This window comes from Leguminivora glycinivorella, chromosome Z, assembly GCF_023078275.1.
Source record: "Leguminivora glycinivorella isolate SPB_JAAS2020 chromosome Z, LegGlyc_1.1, whole genome shotgun sequence".
Lineage (NCBI taxonomy): Eukaryota > Metazoa > Arthropoda > Insecta > Lepidoptera > Tortricidae > Leguminivora > Leguminivora glycinivorella.
The window spans coordinates 52,728,705-52,746,913 of NC_062998.1; the positions used below are offsets into that span (position 1 = coordinate 52,728,705).

General features: G+C 41.0%; 1 protein-coding gene across 1 annotated transcript in view; it reads left to right on the plus strand.

Annotated features, from left to right (window-relative positions):
* Positions 1-678: 678 nt before the first annotated feature.
* The window catches only part of LOC125240975 (SET and MYND domain-containing protein 4), a 39,359-nt gene continuing 21,828 nt past the window's right edge, over positions 679-18,209 (plus strand). Inside the window, exons 1-5 of the mRNA XM_048149207.1 lie at positions 679-771; positions 4,615-4,807; positions 6,410-6,590; positions 15,453-15,629; positions 17,527-17,679. Coding sequence (XP_048005164.1) covers positions 4,616-4,807; positions 6,410-6,590; positions 15,453-15,629; positions 17,527-17,679 — 703 coding nt within the window. The 5' untranslated portion in view covers positions 679-771; position 4,615. The remainder of the gene's footprint in view (positions 772-4,614; positions 4,808-6,409; positions 6,591-15,452; positions 15,630-17,526; positions 17,680-18,209) is intronic.

An 18,209-nucleotide genomic window follows, 5' to 3' on the forward strand; every position in this document is an offset into this window, starting at 1 on the left:
TTCAAAATTTTAATTTTGTGGTTAGGTTAGGTTATTTTAGTTTGGTTGACCGTTTGTATTAAATTTATTGATAGGCACAATTCGGACCGTCACTATTTCTCCAGCCAGATGTGGATAAAGTATCCGTCACGCTTTGGCAAGTATGTCTGAGTATGTCAGTGTAACGCCGTGGCTTGCGTGGGCGACGGTCGCGCGATGGTCGCGCGACGGCGATGCGACACATACGAAATCAAACCTGATCGATATGGAAGTATGAGACGCGACGACGACGGTCGCGCGACCGTCGCCCACGCAAGACACGGCGTAAGAGTGACACATGTCTTATCCACGTGGATAAGTGATAAAATCGGGAGCATAATACGCCGGCAGTATTAGTTACGTCTAATTAACTTTAATCAAAATCATATATTACTAGCTTTTGCCCGCGGGTTCGCTTGCGTTAGAAAGAGACAAAATGTAGCCTATCCATCCATGTCAGTCTCCATCCCTTCAACTATCTCCACGTAAATAATCACGTCAATTCGTCGCTCCGTTTTGCCGTGAAAGACGGAAAAACAAACAGACACATACACTCCCATTTATAATATTAGTATGGATTTTATCGTAATTTTTCCTAAACAATTTTGATAAAATCGAAATCTTTTTATTTTATATTTCTGATGTGTAAACTAGCGCCATCTGCCGATGTAATGGTGAAACGTTTGACAGTTCTAAAACTGTTTTCGACCAGCAGTTTAATTTTAGCCACAGTGGAGGGCCGGCTTCGATCAGGTACATTACTGACAAATACTAATATCTGTAACTATTTTAACTGAAAATACTAACATACTTTACTATTTCTTTGACTTTTTATCTTTCTTAAGTTTGAGATAATATCCTTATTTCTATCAGTTCTCAGTTGTGATGTAAGTAGCATCAGTAATCGAGTGGGTACTAGAAAGTGCAAAAGATAGGTACTGAAAATTGGAACATATGGATATCGTTACCGTAGACCTACGGCAAACATGTTTACAATACATTGCTTCTGAGAAAATTTTCAAAAAAATATTTCGGAATGGACGTTAAAAGTAACTACTCAAAAACACTTATTTTTCAACCCATACAACGTTCAATAGAAAACTTAGAATACGTTTTCAGAAATAAATGTAAAATTTGAGATATCAATGAGAAACTTTAATGGTAATATGTTTTATCTAAACTTGTTTATGTACCTGTACATTCGCTCACGAAATCTGTACATACTCACCTGTACATAAACAAGTTTAGATAAAACATATTAGATTTAGATAAAACATATTACCATTAAAGTTTCTCATGTGTTTTTACAAGGTTTAACCTTACCTAAGATATATCAATTTATAATAACATAATAAAACATTAGGGACATAAAATTATCTTACAATAAAACTAAACTATTAAATCTAAAATTAAACTTAAAAAAAAATAAAAAAAGAATTAAATTAAACTAAACATATTACCATTAAAGTTTCTCATGTGTTTTTACAAGGTTTAACCTTACCTAAGATATATCAATTTATAATAACATAATAAAACATTAGGGACATAAAATTATCTTACAATAAAACTAAACTATTAAATCTAAAATTAAACTTAAAAAAAATAAAAAAAGAATTAAATTAAACTAAATAAAACTAAAATTAAACTAAAGTAAATCTAAAAACGGCCCCTCTGGCATAGTACCGAAGACGCTGGCAGCATTTCCTCGCTGGATCGTCAAGCTAATACGCTGAGCGAGGAAGCTGCCAGCTCTTCGGTCGCCGGTGGCGTCTCTTAGTTTCTCATTGATATCTCAAATTTTACATTTATTTCTGAAAACGTATTCTAAGTTTCCTATTAAACGTTGTATGGCTCGAAAAATAAGTGTTTTTGAGTAGTTACTCTTAACTTTCATTCCAATTTTTTTTTTCAGAAGCAATGTATTGTAAACATGTTTTCGATGGCAGTCAATGAACTGTCGACGAGCGTTTAACGCTAGTGTGACGCATTACATTGCGGGCTGAATTATTTTGTATGGATCAAAAAATATATTTCAATTTTAATTTTGGTGTTAGGTTTTCTAATGTCATTTCATCATACGTTTACGTACGCTGCTGCCAAGACGCCAAATCTTGGGATTAGTTGTCAAAGCAGACCTCAGGCTCCCATGAGCCGTGGCAAATGGCGGGATAACGCTAGAAGGATGATGATCGCAAAACGTATTCGCGTTACGCATTAGGCACTGGTCCCATCGCGAGCTAGTAAGCTATGAGTTATCGGCTATAAAAACGAACAAAAGATAAGCACTCCCGTGCGAATAAAAGAGACACGGCGATTTTGATAGTTCACCGCTGGGCGAGTAGCTATTTTATTTACACGGTAGTGGTTATCTTTTGTTCGTTTTTATAGCCGACAGCTCATAGCTTACTAGCTCGCGGTGGGACCAGCGCCTTACGTAGATTGCTCCCGGGCTTCGCTAGCTCAGTAAAATAAAAGCTGATCTTAAAAATTAAATATAAAAATAATTTGCATGAAAATATTTAAATAATGATGTTACCAGAAATTAATTAAATCCTGTCCGTCTAAATTAGCGCGCCATTTTAACCGTTAATTTGGCTTTGTGAAGGTGAATTTTAGTAAATAGTTAGTTGATTGAGTTGTTTCAATTATTCAATTAATAACATTTTATCTTTATATTTGCCCTCAGAAATGCGTAGTTAAAATCTTTCGGTCCCCTCATGCTACACCGTGTATATGGAAACCGTAGGTACAGTCAGCCAAAAAAGTGGTTTACCACTTTTCGACCATAAGGTTTGAAATAGTCGAAAAGTGGTAAACCACTTTCTTGGCTGACTGTACGTAAACGTAGAAGTAGAGGGAAGCCGCAAGCGCGGATCCAGCTTCGTGCCCAGGGGGGGGTCACCTGGTAAAGGCCCGGGGCCCCAGGGGGGGTCACGTGGTCTATTTGTATGGCCAACTTAGGCTCCAGAGGGGGGGGGGTCATGACCCCCCCCTGGATCCGCGCATGAGTAGCCGTAGATAGAAGCCACATCTATCATGAGAAATATCTCGTTAGTATGAACAATTGAACATGACGCATTTCAGCTTTCCTATGCGTAAGCATGTTTTCATACTAATGAGCGATTTCTTATACATAAAGTGCGATGCGATGCTGTTGCTGATAGATATGACAGACAATGTCATTTCACCATTCGGCAAGGTGCTAAGGTGAGACAGGTTGCTCACTTGCTCGGCCGAGGCAAGTCTCAAAATCAGTGAAAGTTGTTAACAAAAATGAACTCGATGTCAGTTTTGTAACGACAATTAAGAATAAAATTTATCTAAAAACCAACTTTTTTCATGTTATAAATATAGATTATTACTTATAGTTTATGTAAATAACACAAAAGTAATATTTTTATTGAAATTTCATGCTTAATTGTCGTCACAAAACTGACATCGAGTTCATTTTTAACCCCCGACGCAAAAACGACGGGGTGTTATAAGTTTGACGTGTCTGTCTGTCTGTCTGTCTGTCTGTCTGTCTGTTTGTCTGTGTGTGTGTCTATCTGTGGCATCGTAGCTCCCGAACGGATGAACCGATTTAGATTTCGTTTTTTTTGTCTGAAAGCTGAGTTAGTCGGGAGTGTTCTTAGCCATGTTTCATGAAAATCGGTCCACTATGTCGCGGTCGGGGGTTTTTAAAAAATTTAATTTTGTGGTTAGGTTATTGTTAACAACTTTCACTGAGTTTGGGTCCCACTTTTTGAAAATGCCCGTGGACACGGCTATTAAAGTATTATTTTTTCTTGCCCTATTGTTAATCCATCCTGTATATCATAGAATAGAATAGAATAGAATTTTATTGCTTTCATTGTACAGATCTTACACTAGGTACAATGGTTACATAGATACATATAGCTGACGTATGCGATCAGTCTGGAGACGCGGAAGGGATAGAAATAAACTCGCGCGCATTGGGATCGTATCAAACTATTACATTACATGTTGTGTTCTTCGTATTGAAACATTGTAGATACCTACTTAGTGTTCTTTATTGTTCTAGGTGACTTATATTATAATATTAGCTTTTGCTCGCGGCTTCGCTTGCGTTAGAAAGAGACAAAAAAGTAGCATAATTTCATTCTCCATACCTTCAACTATCTCCACTTGAAAAATCACGTCAATTCGTCGCTCCGTTTTGCCGTGAAAGACGGACAAACAAACAGACACACACTTTCCCATTTATAATATTATTATGGATTATGGATGATTATTGATAACATAACAACGATACAAAATTTAAAGTTTGAAAAAACCCCCGACAAAGTGCATCAATTTTCATCAAACTTGATGCGACGACGCGAAAACGACGGGGTGTTAATAAGGTTGACGTGTATGTCTGTGTGTGTGTCTGTCTATGGCATCGTAGTTTTCAAACGGATGAACCGATTAGGATGATTTTTTTTGAAAGCTGAATTATTCGGGAGTGTTCTTAGCCATGTTAGATGAAAATCAGGGGGTTTTTGAATTTTTTTTTTTAATGGCAGAGTGTTAATATACTCGTAATATTGAGTTTTAGGCTATAATCTATTTGTCTACATATTCTAATTCCAGAATGTCCAGATGCCCACAACCAGACGCCGCATACGCGGCGGCGTGTTCAGAACAGACGCTGTGCAGCGCGGCCCGAGGGTTCCTGCGCGCTTTGCTGCCAGAGCTGGCTGCTATACCGACGCCAGAGTGGTTAAGTGGTCTCGAACCTTTGAATGATGCGGGACGGCTGCAAGCGTGTAGGGATCATAATGAGGTAATCCACCTCAATGTCTTATGAGGTTAAGAGTTTCTGACGCCAGAGTGGCTATAATATCTGGGCATTTTTCGCTCGGTTCTGTTTTATTTGACATGTGTCGCCATCTAGTTTTGAATTTACATCGAGCGAAAGAATTTTAGCCTTCAACACAACTACTCCACACGAGATTTTCGCCAGTTTAGTTTTTTCATTCGTTTTAGCCTTGACCTTGTTTTCTAGTGTATTACTAGTTTACATGGTTTTGTGTTTAATCTAGTAACATATGTAACCATTATCAAAATCATTTTCCGGGAAAAAAAGAATTTTTCACCCCCAAAAACCCCCACATAACAAATTTCAAATGTCTTTCCGAGATCGTCAGGTTAAATATATATAAATAAATAAATAAATAATGGCCCATTTAAAAGTATAAGATTTAGACGGCACGAGAACTCGCATACGAGTTTTACGAGTATTACATTGCGGTATCTGATGGCGGTGCAAAATTGTATGTAACCTCAACAGCACGCAATGTAAATAAAACTGCATGCGAGTTCGCAAACCGTCTAAATCAGGCCTAAGTCTTGAAATTTTCACTGATGTAGGACGACTGATTTCAAGAGTGGATAGTAATGGGGTAGATTAAAAAAACCTGGGTTCTCCGAAAAATGTCGCGTGAGTGTGTTAATACAAATGTGAGTGTCAACCATTATTATTAAGTACCTAGGTACAAGGCATTTTTAAGGTATGACAAAAACATTATGTGGGCACAGGGCCAATGAATCAATTAATACGTAGGTATTTAAGAGATGAAACGCTCCAAAAACTCCATTCAACTTAGTCTCCTAAATGCAAGAGTATTTTTTTCACATTTGGAACCTAATTATTATCCTTTCAAATTGACATCTGGGCATTTTCAGAAATTGGGACCCAAAATTTGTGACAGTTGTTAACAAAAATTAACTCGATGTCAGTTTAAAAACCAAATTTTTTCATGTTATAAATGTAGATTATTGCTTTTAGTTTATGTAATTATCACAAAAGTAATGTTTTTATTGAAATTTTATGCTTAATAGACTACTTGCCTCCTAGTCAAATCAGCTTCTTTTTAAGAACCTGTCAGAACGAATTTGAACGACTTGCTAATATGGAATTTATATGAAATCGAATTGAGTGACGTCACGGTCAACTCAGTTACTTTATATATTTCTATCTGACTTATTAACCCTTAAATGCATAGTGATGTATATATGCATCATGCATTTTTTACTCTATTGACAGCATTGTCAAAATTCAAATTTGAATAAATCTTTGTCAAGGTTGTGCATTTATGAGTTAAATAGAAATTGGATTTAAAAATAACTCTTGTCCATGTTGTTCTTATAACTATCTGATGATTTATTTCGTGCATGGTATACAATATTTTATTTAAGTACTGTCAAGTTCCCTATTGTTGTCACAAAACTGACATCGAGTTAATTTTTGTTAACAACTTTCACTAATTTTGGATCCCATTTTTTGAAAATGGCCATCTTCAAGAGCAAGCGGGCTTTCATCAAGATTTTCTGCGCTTTGACACATGTGTACAGTACAATATCATTCATGTCAAAATTGTTTCAGTTAATGGAAGCCGTCCGAGAAGTGGTGTCTCGGGTCGCGCCCGTCTACCGCGGGAAAGACGCCCGTCTGTCCAGAGAGAAAAGGAGAGCTGCAGAACTCGAGCTGAAGGAGGATGACGAGGACGCTATAGAGAGGGCGCTGGCGATGGCTAGCGAGGCTGTGTTGAAGGCACCCACTACTGGTAAAACTTTTAACTATTTTATTTATTTATTAATCTTTATTGTACACAAAGAAAGAAAAACTTATAGTACAAAAGGCGGACTTAATGCCAGACAGCATTCTCTACCAGTCAACCTTTAGGCAAAGCAGAGATATTGTGGCCGGTGATATTACTAAAACTATACATAGTTACCTACATAAGAAGTTATACACTATGTAACATAATTGCCGAAGATAAATCCTACGGCTTATACATTACCTTCTATAGTACCTTTAATTTTCATGGTGTTTATTTTAAAAAAAGGAAGTGGTATTCGTAACCGCTATTCGATACCGGTTATGCTCTTAAATGGATCACCAGCATTAATGTTACTTGTTACATCCTGTATAATAAATATACATAAACCTAGGGCACGTGCTACGCAGAGCAGATAACCACCTGTCCAAGCAGGGTCTCTGCTGGCAATCACCTGGCAGTAGACGGTCGGGGCGGCCTTGTACCACGTGGAGGCGGTCAGTGGAGAAGGAGGCTGGCGCAAGTGGACTAGGCTGGAAGGATTTGGAAGCAGTCGCCCACAGGATCGTTAAAAGTGGAAGATTCTTCTAAGAGCCCTATGTCCCTAGTGAGGGATAACAGGAATACATCATCATCATCATCATCAAACCTAAATAAATATTTCCAAAAATACATACTTACATACATACATATATAAAAACAACTAGGAATCCTTCATTCTACCAGCAAAGAAAGAACGTACAGATTCTTAAAAGCGAACTGTACAAGCTTGGAGTCTTGTGTATTAAATAAAATCCGTGATCTTAGTAAAGCTTCTAATCAAAGTTCCACAATAGGTACTTAAAGTTAAAATGTATGGAAAATTAAATAATTAAATATAAGTGAAGCGCACATGAGCGTATCTCAGAGCTAAGTGGCTCGCTAGGTGAGTAGAGAGGCGCGGGGCGAGGCATTCGGACTAACAGGTTTGGAGGTCCCCGGTCCCCGCTTCCTCTTCTGTGGTAGACGCCGCAACATCCTGGGGGCCCTTGGAAGCGTCAGCCTTCAAGGATTGATGGTCCTCGTCCAAAAGAGGGCAGAGGTATCTTACACCTCGTTTGTAGGTACCCGTGGCAGTAGCAATTTCAGCTACTCGCGCAATCCCGTCTGCGCCAGGAAACAGCTTGGCTATTCGTCCAAGCCGCCAGTGCATTGGAGGGGTATTCTCTTCCTTGAGAAGGACCAGATCACCCAATTGAAGAGGTCGTCCTGGAACACGCCACTTGGCCCGTTGCTGGAGCTCGCAGATGTACTCCATTTGCCAGCGGCGCCAGAAGTGCTGTCTCAATGCCTCGAGCCTCTGAAACCTGTCTAAACGGTTTGGGTTTAGATCCGCGAGGGTCGGCGACGGCAGCGAAGTGAGCGCGCGGCCGATGAGGAAGTGACCAGGGGTCAAAGGTTGGAAGTCGTTTGGAGAGGACGATAAAGGGCATAAAGGACGACTGTTTAGGATAGACTCCACTTGATTAAAGAGAGTTGCCAGCTCTTCGTAAGTTAAATGAGCGTTCCCTAATATGCGCTTGAGGTGAAATTTGGCAGATTTGACTCCTGATTCCCACAAGCCACCAAAGTGAGCTGAGTATGCCGGTTGAAATTTAAATTTGATTCCCTCATTCGCTGCAAAATTGCAAACTGTATCTGAGTTTGATGAGAGATAATCGCTAATTTCTCTGGCCGCTCCTACAAAGTTACGTCCATTATCGCAAAAGATTTCGCGTGGTCGTCCTCTACGAGAGATAAAACGCCTTAGCGAGAGAATAAATGAGTCCGTAGACAGCGAACTAACTGCCTCTAAGTGCAGACATTTGTACCTAAAACAAACAAATATCGCTAAATAACATTTCGTAATTTTGCAACCTCTGCCATGCCTATCTGCAATCATAAAGGGTCCAGCGAAGTCAACGCCGACGCTAATAAATGGAAAGTCAGGCGTTACGCGCTGAGAAGGCAGAGAGCCCATCAAAGGAGCAAAGGTATTGCCGGCTGCGCGGCGACAGGTGACGCATTGCTGCGACACGGTGCGCGCGAGCGCGCGGCCCGACACGGTCCACACAGACTCGCGAATGGCGACAAGAAGTAGCTGAGGTGGAGCATGCAAGAGACGGACGTGCTCCTGCTGAAACAGCAATTTAGTCAGTCTGTGTTTGGCATGTAAAAGCATTGGATGGCGTTTGTCAAATGCATAAAAAGAGGAAGACAGACGTCCGCCAACTCTGATGAGTTTGTCGTCTTCGTCGTAAAATGGGTTCAACGATAAAATAGGGTTTTTAGGGCCTAGAGGTTGCTTGTCACGCAACAATTTTAATTCTTGAGGAAAGCTAGACTGCTGTGACAAAGCGACCAATTTTTTGAAAGAAACATCGAGCTCCTCAGGTTGTAGCATACCCGTAGTTTTGTTGGAAAAAGGACGGGAATTGTGCGCAAACCTAAGTAAATATGCTACCGAACGTTGTAAGGTTTTTAATTTAGAATACCGATCGAAATCAATTAAATTATGGGGTTCAGAATCGCTCGTTATCGCGACGTTAACCTTTAGTTCGGGTAAATCGAGTTCCGAGTTGAGAGAGAACTGAGGCCAGTTATTCTGTGGCTCATACAAAAAACTTGGCCCGTTCCACCACATTTGCAAATCAGGTAAGCGACCAGCTTCGACTCCTCTAGATGGGTAGTCAGCCGGGTTTAAAGCGGTCGGAACGTGACGAAACTCACTGCCCTCAGTGAGTTCCAAAATGTGAGCCACGCGATTGGCGACAAACGTTTTTAATTTTGTTTGGTTCATTTTGAGCCATGCAATTACAATCGACGAGTCAGTCCAATAAAATTTCTGTGCGATCTGGCAGCGCAACGTCTTGGAAACAGCTGACGCGAGCTGTGCGCCTAGCAGGCAAGCACACAATTCCAAACGCGGCGTAGTGGTGGCCTGGACCGGTGAGACCTTAGCCTTTGCGCACAGCAACCTGACTACACAGTCGCCCTTATCATTAGTCGACCTTAAATAAATACATGCCGCGTATGCTACTGAACTCGCATCACAAAATACGTGCATTTCGATGTGATTAGGCGAGTCGCAAAGGACGTGGCGAGGTACTTGGATCGAAGTTAAAGACGCTAAACCGTTAACAAAGAATTGCCAAGACTCGTTTATATGGCTAGGCACGGGAACATCCCAGTCAATTTTTTCAAGCCACAGTTTTTGAATTAAAATTTTAGGTATAATCGTCATTAAACATAAGAGGCCTAACGGATCGAATATTTTACACGAGTCCGATAAAATTGACCGTTTTGTGGGGTGGCCGACCTTGGCAGAATATTGAGTAGGAAAATGAATGATGTCTGCCTCAGAATCCCAGCCTACGCCCAACGTATGTGACGACGAGCTAATAATCAAGCTACCTTTATTATCGTTCGAGCCTTGTGAGTCATTTAAAATTGACGATAAGTTTGAGCGATATTTACGCAAGGGAAAACAGCCAGCGGCCAGCGCACGCTCAACTGAGTCTTTGATGTAACGCAATTCCTCCTCTGTGTCTGAGCCTGTTAATAAATCATCGACTAGAAAATCATTTTGAATTATAGTTTTAATTTTTTCGTCTCCGCATTCCTCACCCAATTGCCATAAACAGCGTGTGCTTAAAAAAATAGCACTCGAGTACCCGTAAGTGACTGTATTGAGTCGTAAAGTTTTTAAAGGTTCAGTCTCATTGGAGCGCCAAAGAATTAATTGTAAATCGCGGTCGCACTCCTGAACCATGACCTGGCGATACATCTTGGCGATATCACCAGTCAAGACATATTTGTAGGTACGAAACCTCAAGAGAATATTAAATAGCGAGTCTTGAATTGTTGGCCCAACCATCTGTAGATTATTTATTGAATAGCCAGATGTGGTGGGGGCACTTCCATTGTAAACAACACGAAGCTTCGTAGATTCGCTGGAGGGCCTTTGCACAGCATGATGCGGCACAAAAAAAGAGGGGTCAGGAATGTCAGAGTCGGACACAGAGAGGTGACCTAATTCGGCATATTCATTAATAAATTGCTCGTAAGCCGATTTTAATTCAGGATTGCGTTTAAATCGCTTTTCTAATGCATAGAACCGTTTTTTAGCAAAGCGATAGGAATCGCCTAAACAGTCGGGTTCCGTAATTAATGGCAAACGCACGTGAAACCTTCCGTTATCATCGCGATATGTGTGAGTGACAAAATGTTGCTCACATTCTGCCTCTAAATCTGTAAACGGTTGGCTAGGTTGGGGCACTTGCTCCAGCTTCCAGAATTTGGTGAGCGAGTCGTCAAGGTCTTCATTGGTCGTGTACAAATGATTGCACTGCAAAGGGGAATTTAAAGACCTATCGTTGAACATCAAAAATGGGTTATATTTACTAACCACTAACCAACCTAGTTTTGATTTGCGCAAAACAAGCGAATCGTGCCCTAAATCAATTTGCTCGCCCCCTACCAAGGTCCAAAAAACATCACCGCCAATTAAAATATCTACGGGACCCGGTCGATTAAACTGAGGATCGGCGAGTTTTTTATTACGCGGCCACTTGATATTGGTGATATCAATAGGCTTTAGCGGCAAACTGCTGTTGATTTTGTCCAGAGCTAAACATGCGATGTCGAATTTTATATTTTGATCATGTTTAGATCGAATTTGAACGAAACAACGCTCGGGACTATTGGCTATAGGAACGTCAGATAATCCGAAAAGATTTTTATCACTGGGCAGCGGTGCCAGTTGCAATTTTTGCTTATAATCTTTTGTGACAATAGAAGTCATACTTCCACAATCTAAAAACGCGCGCGCCGTTACGTAACTATCAGTAGCCGGGCTATATATGTCTACGTACGCGGTAGGTAAAAGTACCTGGTCCGAATGCGATACGGTCATATTAGACGACAACCCGGGAGCGGGCGCGGGTGCCGACTGCGGCAGAGGCGCGTCTACGGGCGAATCTGCAACCTGAGGAGTTTCCCTATGCAGCAATGTATTGTGGCGCTTCTTACATGTTTGACAAGCAGCTACTCTGCAGCGATAAGAAGTGTGCCCCTTCCGAAGACAATTAAGACAAAGGCGTAACCTTGACGCTCCGGAGATCCGGTCTTCAATGGACAGGGACAGGAATGACGAGCAATCGTAAATACGGTGCTCGCCGCCGCAGAACACACAGGCAGGAGGAGAGGCCGCGGCCGAAGTGGAGGGGGTGGCTGAAACCGCAAAACATTTGGTGCTAGACTTCTCACGTTTATTATTAGGCGAGGCAGCAGGTTCGCGTTTATTATTATTATTCGTAATAGACTTATCAAATTTATTACGCTGAACCGATTCCAAAACGTCAGCACGTCCCTTTAAAAAACGATTAAAATCGGCCAATGACGGCAAGTCGTCATTTTGAAATGAATTATTTTTAAATTCCTCCCATTTTAAACTGGTGTTGCTGTCAAGTTTACTTGCGACCATATGAATGAGAAGCGTGTCCCATTTATCAGTAGGCTGGCCCAACGTATTTAAAGCTCTTAGGTTTTTAGACACATGATCCACTAAATAACGCAGGGACTTGGCCGATTCACGAACTATCGCTTGCAAATTAAACAGGGAGTTCAAATGGTTGCTAATCAGCTGTTTTTTGTTGTCATATCTCTCGCATAGGAGACGCCAGGCCTCAGCGTAATTACCGTCCGACACTTCTAAATTACTTATTACTTGAGCCGCTTCACCTTCTAAATAAGAGTTTAGGTAGTGAAACTTGTGAATCGGCTTGACGTTGTCGGAACTGTGAATGAGAGAATCGAATGTGTCTCTGAACTCGAGCCACTTAAAATACGAACCATCGAAACTAGCGATTTTAATCACAGGCAAACGAAAATTTAAACCATTACATGTGTTATCGTGTCCACAGTTACTTTGAACCTCAGACTTTACGCTGGCGAAATCAGATCTTTCAGCTGTCCTATCAATGATCTTCTGGGCCGTGGCAATAAGAGAAATAAAATCATTTTCCATCTCTTCTCTTATGTCAATTTCGGCCTGCATATCTGATGTAGTCGAAATCTCTATTTGGGTTTGGACCTGGTCAAACTGTGTGAACATAGCGCGAAAACGATCCAACTTCAAAGAAAGTTCGTCTACATCCTTTGAGGAAATATTTTCCTGAGAATTTAATTCAGCGATGTAATTTTTAAATTTGGTAATACGTCCTTTAATTGACGTTCTAGTAGGGATCGGAGTAGACATTTTAATTGTTGAGATCTGATTTCAATTAAAACAGCGAATGAGAAAATCAAAAATAAATAAAATTGTATAAATACGTAAATTTGGCCTAAGTTCGCAGTCACAGTGGTTGGCTCGGGCGGCAACAGTGCTGTGCGGAATGCAGGAGTCAGCGGAAAGCGCGGCGCAGCTGTGCGGAGTAGTTGTTGTTGCCGGGCAGATGCGGCCGGGCCTTATCTGTAACACGATTGCACAAACACTTGTATTTTTTGCGTTTAGATTTAACTGCGCAAAATAAGTTAAACCGCTGTACACTATTCGTAGGTAAATTAAAATTATAATAAGCGCATGAAATGAAGAAATGCTTTAGGTATAATTTATGATACCTAAGTAGGTATAGCGTAATTTTTAATTAAGATTTATGAAAATAACTAATAAGAAGGTCACTCAAATAAGCGTTTTTATGCTTCTTAAATAGTTTTAAATGCTTAATTTAGCTCAATAGGCTTTAAATGTGGCTCTAAAGCAGCGACTAGCAATTAAAGAGAATACGTGGCTAAAAAATGATTGCGTCACTTGTGCAAAAAAAACATACAATTAACTTAAGCACAGTAAAGAGTGAAGAATGGCAAAGCTAATTAATCAAGATGGGGGGAAAAATACGACGGAAAAATAGGAAAATGAAGGAATGGTGCACTTCCCTTGCTAAACCTTGGCTGCGGCGTGATTTGACCGGCGGGCTTGAAGTAAGGGGGTTTGAAACTTCCACAAAATGGCGTCGTAAATGTCCGTTGTCTCTATGCAGTCCCACTGGCGTCGTAGAAAACTGTAGTCCAAAGGGCGTCGTGGAAAAATACTGCGTAGACACTGGCTCATCCAAATATTTCCACGTTGATGCTGTTGCCTTCTTCAAAGTAAAATTCCGTGACTCGGGCAGAAGCTTTCTTAGCGTGTTTAATCAATTTAGATCACGTCGTAGGGTCACCATGTACAAGCTTGGAGTCTTGTGTATTAAATAAAATCCGTGATCTTAGTAAAGCTTCTAATCAAAGTTCCACAATAGGTACTTAAAGTTAAAATGTATGGAAAATTAAATAATTAAATATAAGTGAAGCGCACATGAGCGTATCTCAGAGCTAAGTGGCTCGCTAGGTGAGTAGAGAGGCGCGGGGCGAGGCATTCGGACTAACAGGTTTGGAGGTCCCCGGTCCCCGCTTCCTCTTCTGTGGTAGACGCCGCAACAGAACTTATTTGGAGAATTTTTAATATGTAGGTAGTGGAAGGCCGTTCCAAAGGCGCGCTACATGCACGCGAAAAGAGTAAGACATAAAGCCAGTGATGCGGTGGGATGGATAAGGTCATATTGCCAGAAGAGTGGAGCCGGCGCTCGCGAGAGATACCATAGTACTGAAAGAGGGACTTGAGGTACACAGGAGCGTGTGGATTATTAAGCGCAGAGTATAAAGAGCAAAGCATGCGGACACTGCGTCGTTGACGGATGGGAAGCCAGCCAAGCTGGGAACGATATGAAGAGATGTGATCATATTTTCGTAAGCAAAAAATGAAGCGTATGCAGTTATTAAGAAGGTGATCCAACTCCAACAACTATAACTCTTTTTACTTTTCAAACAGATAGCAGAAGACTCAATGAAAAAATATTATGACGACCGGTCTGGCTCAGTCGGTAGTGACCCTGCCTGCTGAGCCGCTGTCCTGGGTTCGAATCCCGGTAAGGGCATTTATTTGTGTGATGAGCACAAATATTTGTTCCTGAGTCATGGACGTTTTCTATGTATATAAGTATGTATTTATCTATTTAAGTATGTATATCGTCGCTTAGCACCCATAGTACAAGCTTTGCTTAGTTTGGGGCTAAGTTGATCTGTGTAAGGTGTCCCCAATATTTATTATTTATTTATTTATTTATTATGAAGATGATAATACAAAGGTTGCTGGCGATTTCTAGTGAGGCTGGTTTGAAGACTACAAACAATTTAGACTATTATAATTCACTCAAATATTGAATACACGATACGTTTTTAATTCAATCGTTTATGGCGACAAGTTTCGAATATAATAGGGATGAATGTTCTCACTTCTGTGCACACGGTTGCAATTTTAGTCAGTGGCATATTTTTTTCATCCTTCGTGTCTTGAAATTCTCGCGATTCAACTTTTGTTTCGCTTCCTTGCATATCAATAGAGATAGATAGAGATAAACAATATAGTATCTCATAATTACTTCGCAGCTCATTACTTCTATGATATTTGGCATCAAAGTTGAACAATTTTAGGGTCAAAAGACTTTGGTTTTGATTATTTTAAAATTACAATTTCTCTTAAATTTTTAGAAAATTTCCAACCAAACCTGTGGTCCAAACATGTCGATCTAAAATCAAATTTCGATAAGTGTTTTGGTCATGGTCTAAACCATGTTTAAAAAATTCATAAAAAAATAAGTATGATTTTTTTAAAATACGGCTTTTACGAATAGAGATAAAATATCGAAGAACCGATGGCCGCTGGTCTTATAATGCTGCCTGTAGTGCAAATTTAGGAGTTTCAACTCAAAACTTGTCAAAAATCGATGAAAACCGACAAGTTTACAATTCCAGATGATGACGAAGAAGCAACCCTAGCCCTGGCTCTCTGGACCCGTAGCGCTATCCTGCTCGCTCACCCGCGCCGGAAAGGGACGGCAGCGCTCGCGGACCTGCGGCTGGCGCTGCGCTCGCGCCTGCCCGCGAAGATGCGCGCGCATTATTACTGGCGGACCGGGCACTGCTACAGAGGTATCCTATTCTCCTGACCCTTTAGCACAACTTGCCTTGTCGCGCGCGAGTCCATACATCAAGCGCGACTTCAAGAACCGACTCGCTGCGACAAGGCAAGTTATGCTAGAGGGGCTGAAAGTATGTAGTATTGTTCTGCAACCCAAAGAGGATCTTGTCCCCCTTTTTTTTTACGAGGGGAAATGCGTTACGCATACCATCCCAGGCGCAGGGACCGGCCTGGGATGGTTATGTGGGACTCCCATATAGGCTAATGAGACCCATGGTGTACCCACTAAAACCCCTCGATTGCCGCCTCAGGGCTTATTGGACGAGGTCGCAGGCACGTTTTGGCACTCCTCCGCAACAGGATCTTTAGCAGGGGGAAATTAGCTAAAATTACGGCATAATTAATGGAAGGTTTTTTTAAATTGAAATATGTACGTTATAGACCGAAGTTATTTTTCATCAACCCTCCCCACTCCTCCCTCCTCTGCGTCACCCCTCTACCCTCCCTTAAAGTGCCGAAAATGCGGTTTTTCTCGATTTCTGACAAAACTGTTGAAGATACAGAAAAAGCGCGTAGGAACGAAGTAATCCTTAATAAATTTACTACAAATTATTCATTAACACTTTGGTTCCAGCACTTATAGTTTACGCGTGATCCGTCACGAAAGTTGGTCCTTTGCTGCAATCTTCTTTAGTGAATGTTAAGTTTTCGCCCAAAATGCATACGAAATAGTCGAAATTTGTTTGATATAACTAAAATATTGTAACTCATGACTAAAATAAAATTAAGGGGGAAAAATCACTACCATGGGTGGAATTTCCAATATGTCTTGGAATTCCAGTAACTATTTAAGACGTAATATTTTCACGGTAGTAGTCGCTAGGAGTACCATTGATCTATATAGTGTATCTATGACTGGGGATGAGCTTTTGGTAGCTGTTGGTAGAGCCCTGGAGTATCAATCCAGTAGCCGTGAGTTCAAGTCCCACCCATGGTAGTGATTTTTCCCCCTGAAATTAATTTTCAGTTTATAATATTTTAGTAATATCAAACAGATTTCGTAAGCAATTTGGGAGAAAACTTAACATTCACTAAAGAAAATTGCAGTAAAGGACCAACTTTCGTGATGGATCACGCGAAACCTATAAGTGCTAGAACCAAAGTGTCAATGAACGATTTGTAGTAAATTTATCAAGGATTACTTTTTTCCTACACGCTTTTTCTGTATCTACAACGGTTTTGTCAGAAATCGCGAAAAACCGCATTTTCGGCTATTTAAGGGGGGAAGAGGGGTGACGCAGAGGGGGGAGGGATGGGGAGGGTTGATGAAAAATAACTTCGGCCTGTAATGTACATATCCCAATCAAAAAAAATCTTCCATTAATTATGCCAACATTTTCATACATAACTTTCCAGAAGCAACGGACTACTTGTCCCCTAAACCAACCTAAACTAAGAAATTACGTGCCGGTCCAGCGGATCCGGTATTCTTTTTTTTTGTGGGATAGGAGGCAAACGAGCAGACAGGTCGCCTGATGGTAAGCGATCACCGCCGCCCATGGACACCCGAAACACCAGAGGTGTTGGAGGTGCGTTGCCGGCCTTTAAGATGGGTGGGGGATTCCGACCTAATTAAATACTTTTGGTGCTACTGGATCCGGCCAAAATCACTGGATTAGTCAATTTATCTTATATGCAGCAGTTCACTTGACACTGCTGGGATTCAAGCGCGCACTGACAGGCGCCTGTTTATACCATTCATGCGGCGTGCATGTCAAACAATTGAAGCTCGTACAAGTGTCCTGAGTCGACGCTGCGTAGGGTGGACGCTCGTCCGCCCCGCTCAACGTTCCGCTTCGAGCGTTCACTCAGGACTTACACTAAGAGAAAACGCCATTTTTGCCACAGACTGCGGTGAACCCACTCGTGCGAAGGTGTCCTACGAGTTGGCGCTGCGTCTGCTCCGGGCCGATGACAACACGTCGAGGGAGCGACTCCAGAAGGACTTGGATTCATTGGACTTTAGCCAGCAGGCGCCTGAGTCTGCTGCAAAAGTGCCAGGTTATTATTTTAACAGGGATAAACTCAGCTAAAAGAGCGATTTTTTGAACTTGCCATGCAAAAACGAGTTTTTTATACATTGCTAACTATTTTTTAACCCCCGACGCAAAAACGACGGGGTGTTATAAGTTTGACGTGTCTGTCTGTCTGTATGTCTGCCTGTCTGTCTGTCTGTTTGTTTGTCTGTCTGTCTGTGTGATTTTTGTCTGTGGCATCGTAGCTCCCGAACGGATAAACCGATTTAGGTTTAATTTTTGTTGTATAAAAGCTGAGTTAGTCGGGAGTGTTCTTAGCCATGTTTCATGAAAATCGGTCTACTGTGTCGGTTTTTTTTTAAATAATTTTGTACGGGATAAATCTTCTTAACCCGTGGGGCGCCCGCCCCCTAAATTACATACTATTTATAGACACCGTGTTAAATATGACTCCTTTTAATTTCCCGGTGAAGCTGAAAATGTTAAACAGTCATTAACACAGAATTAGATTTAGATAGAAGAAACAAGTTCATTCATTTGTATGGCGGCCGAGCG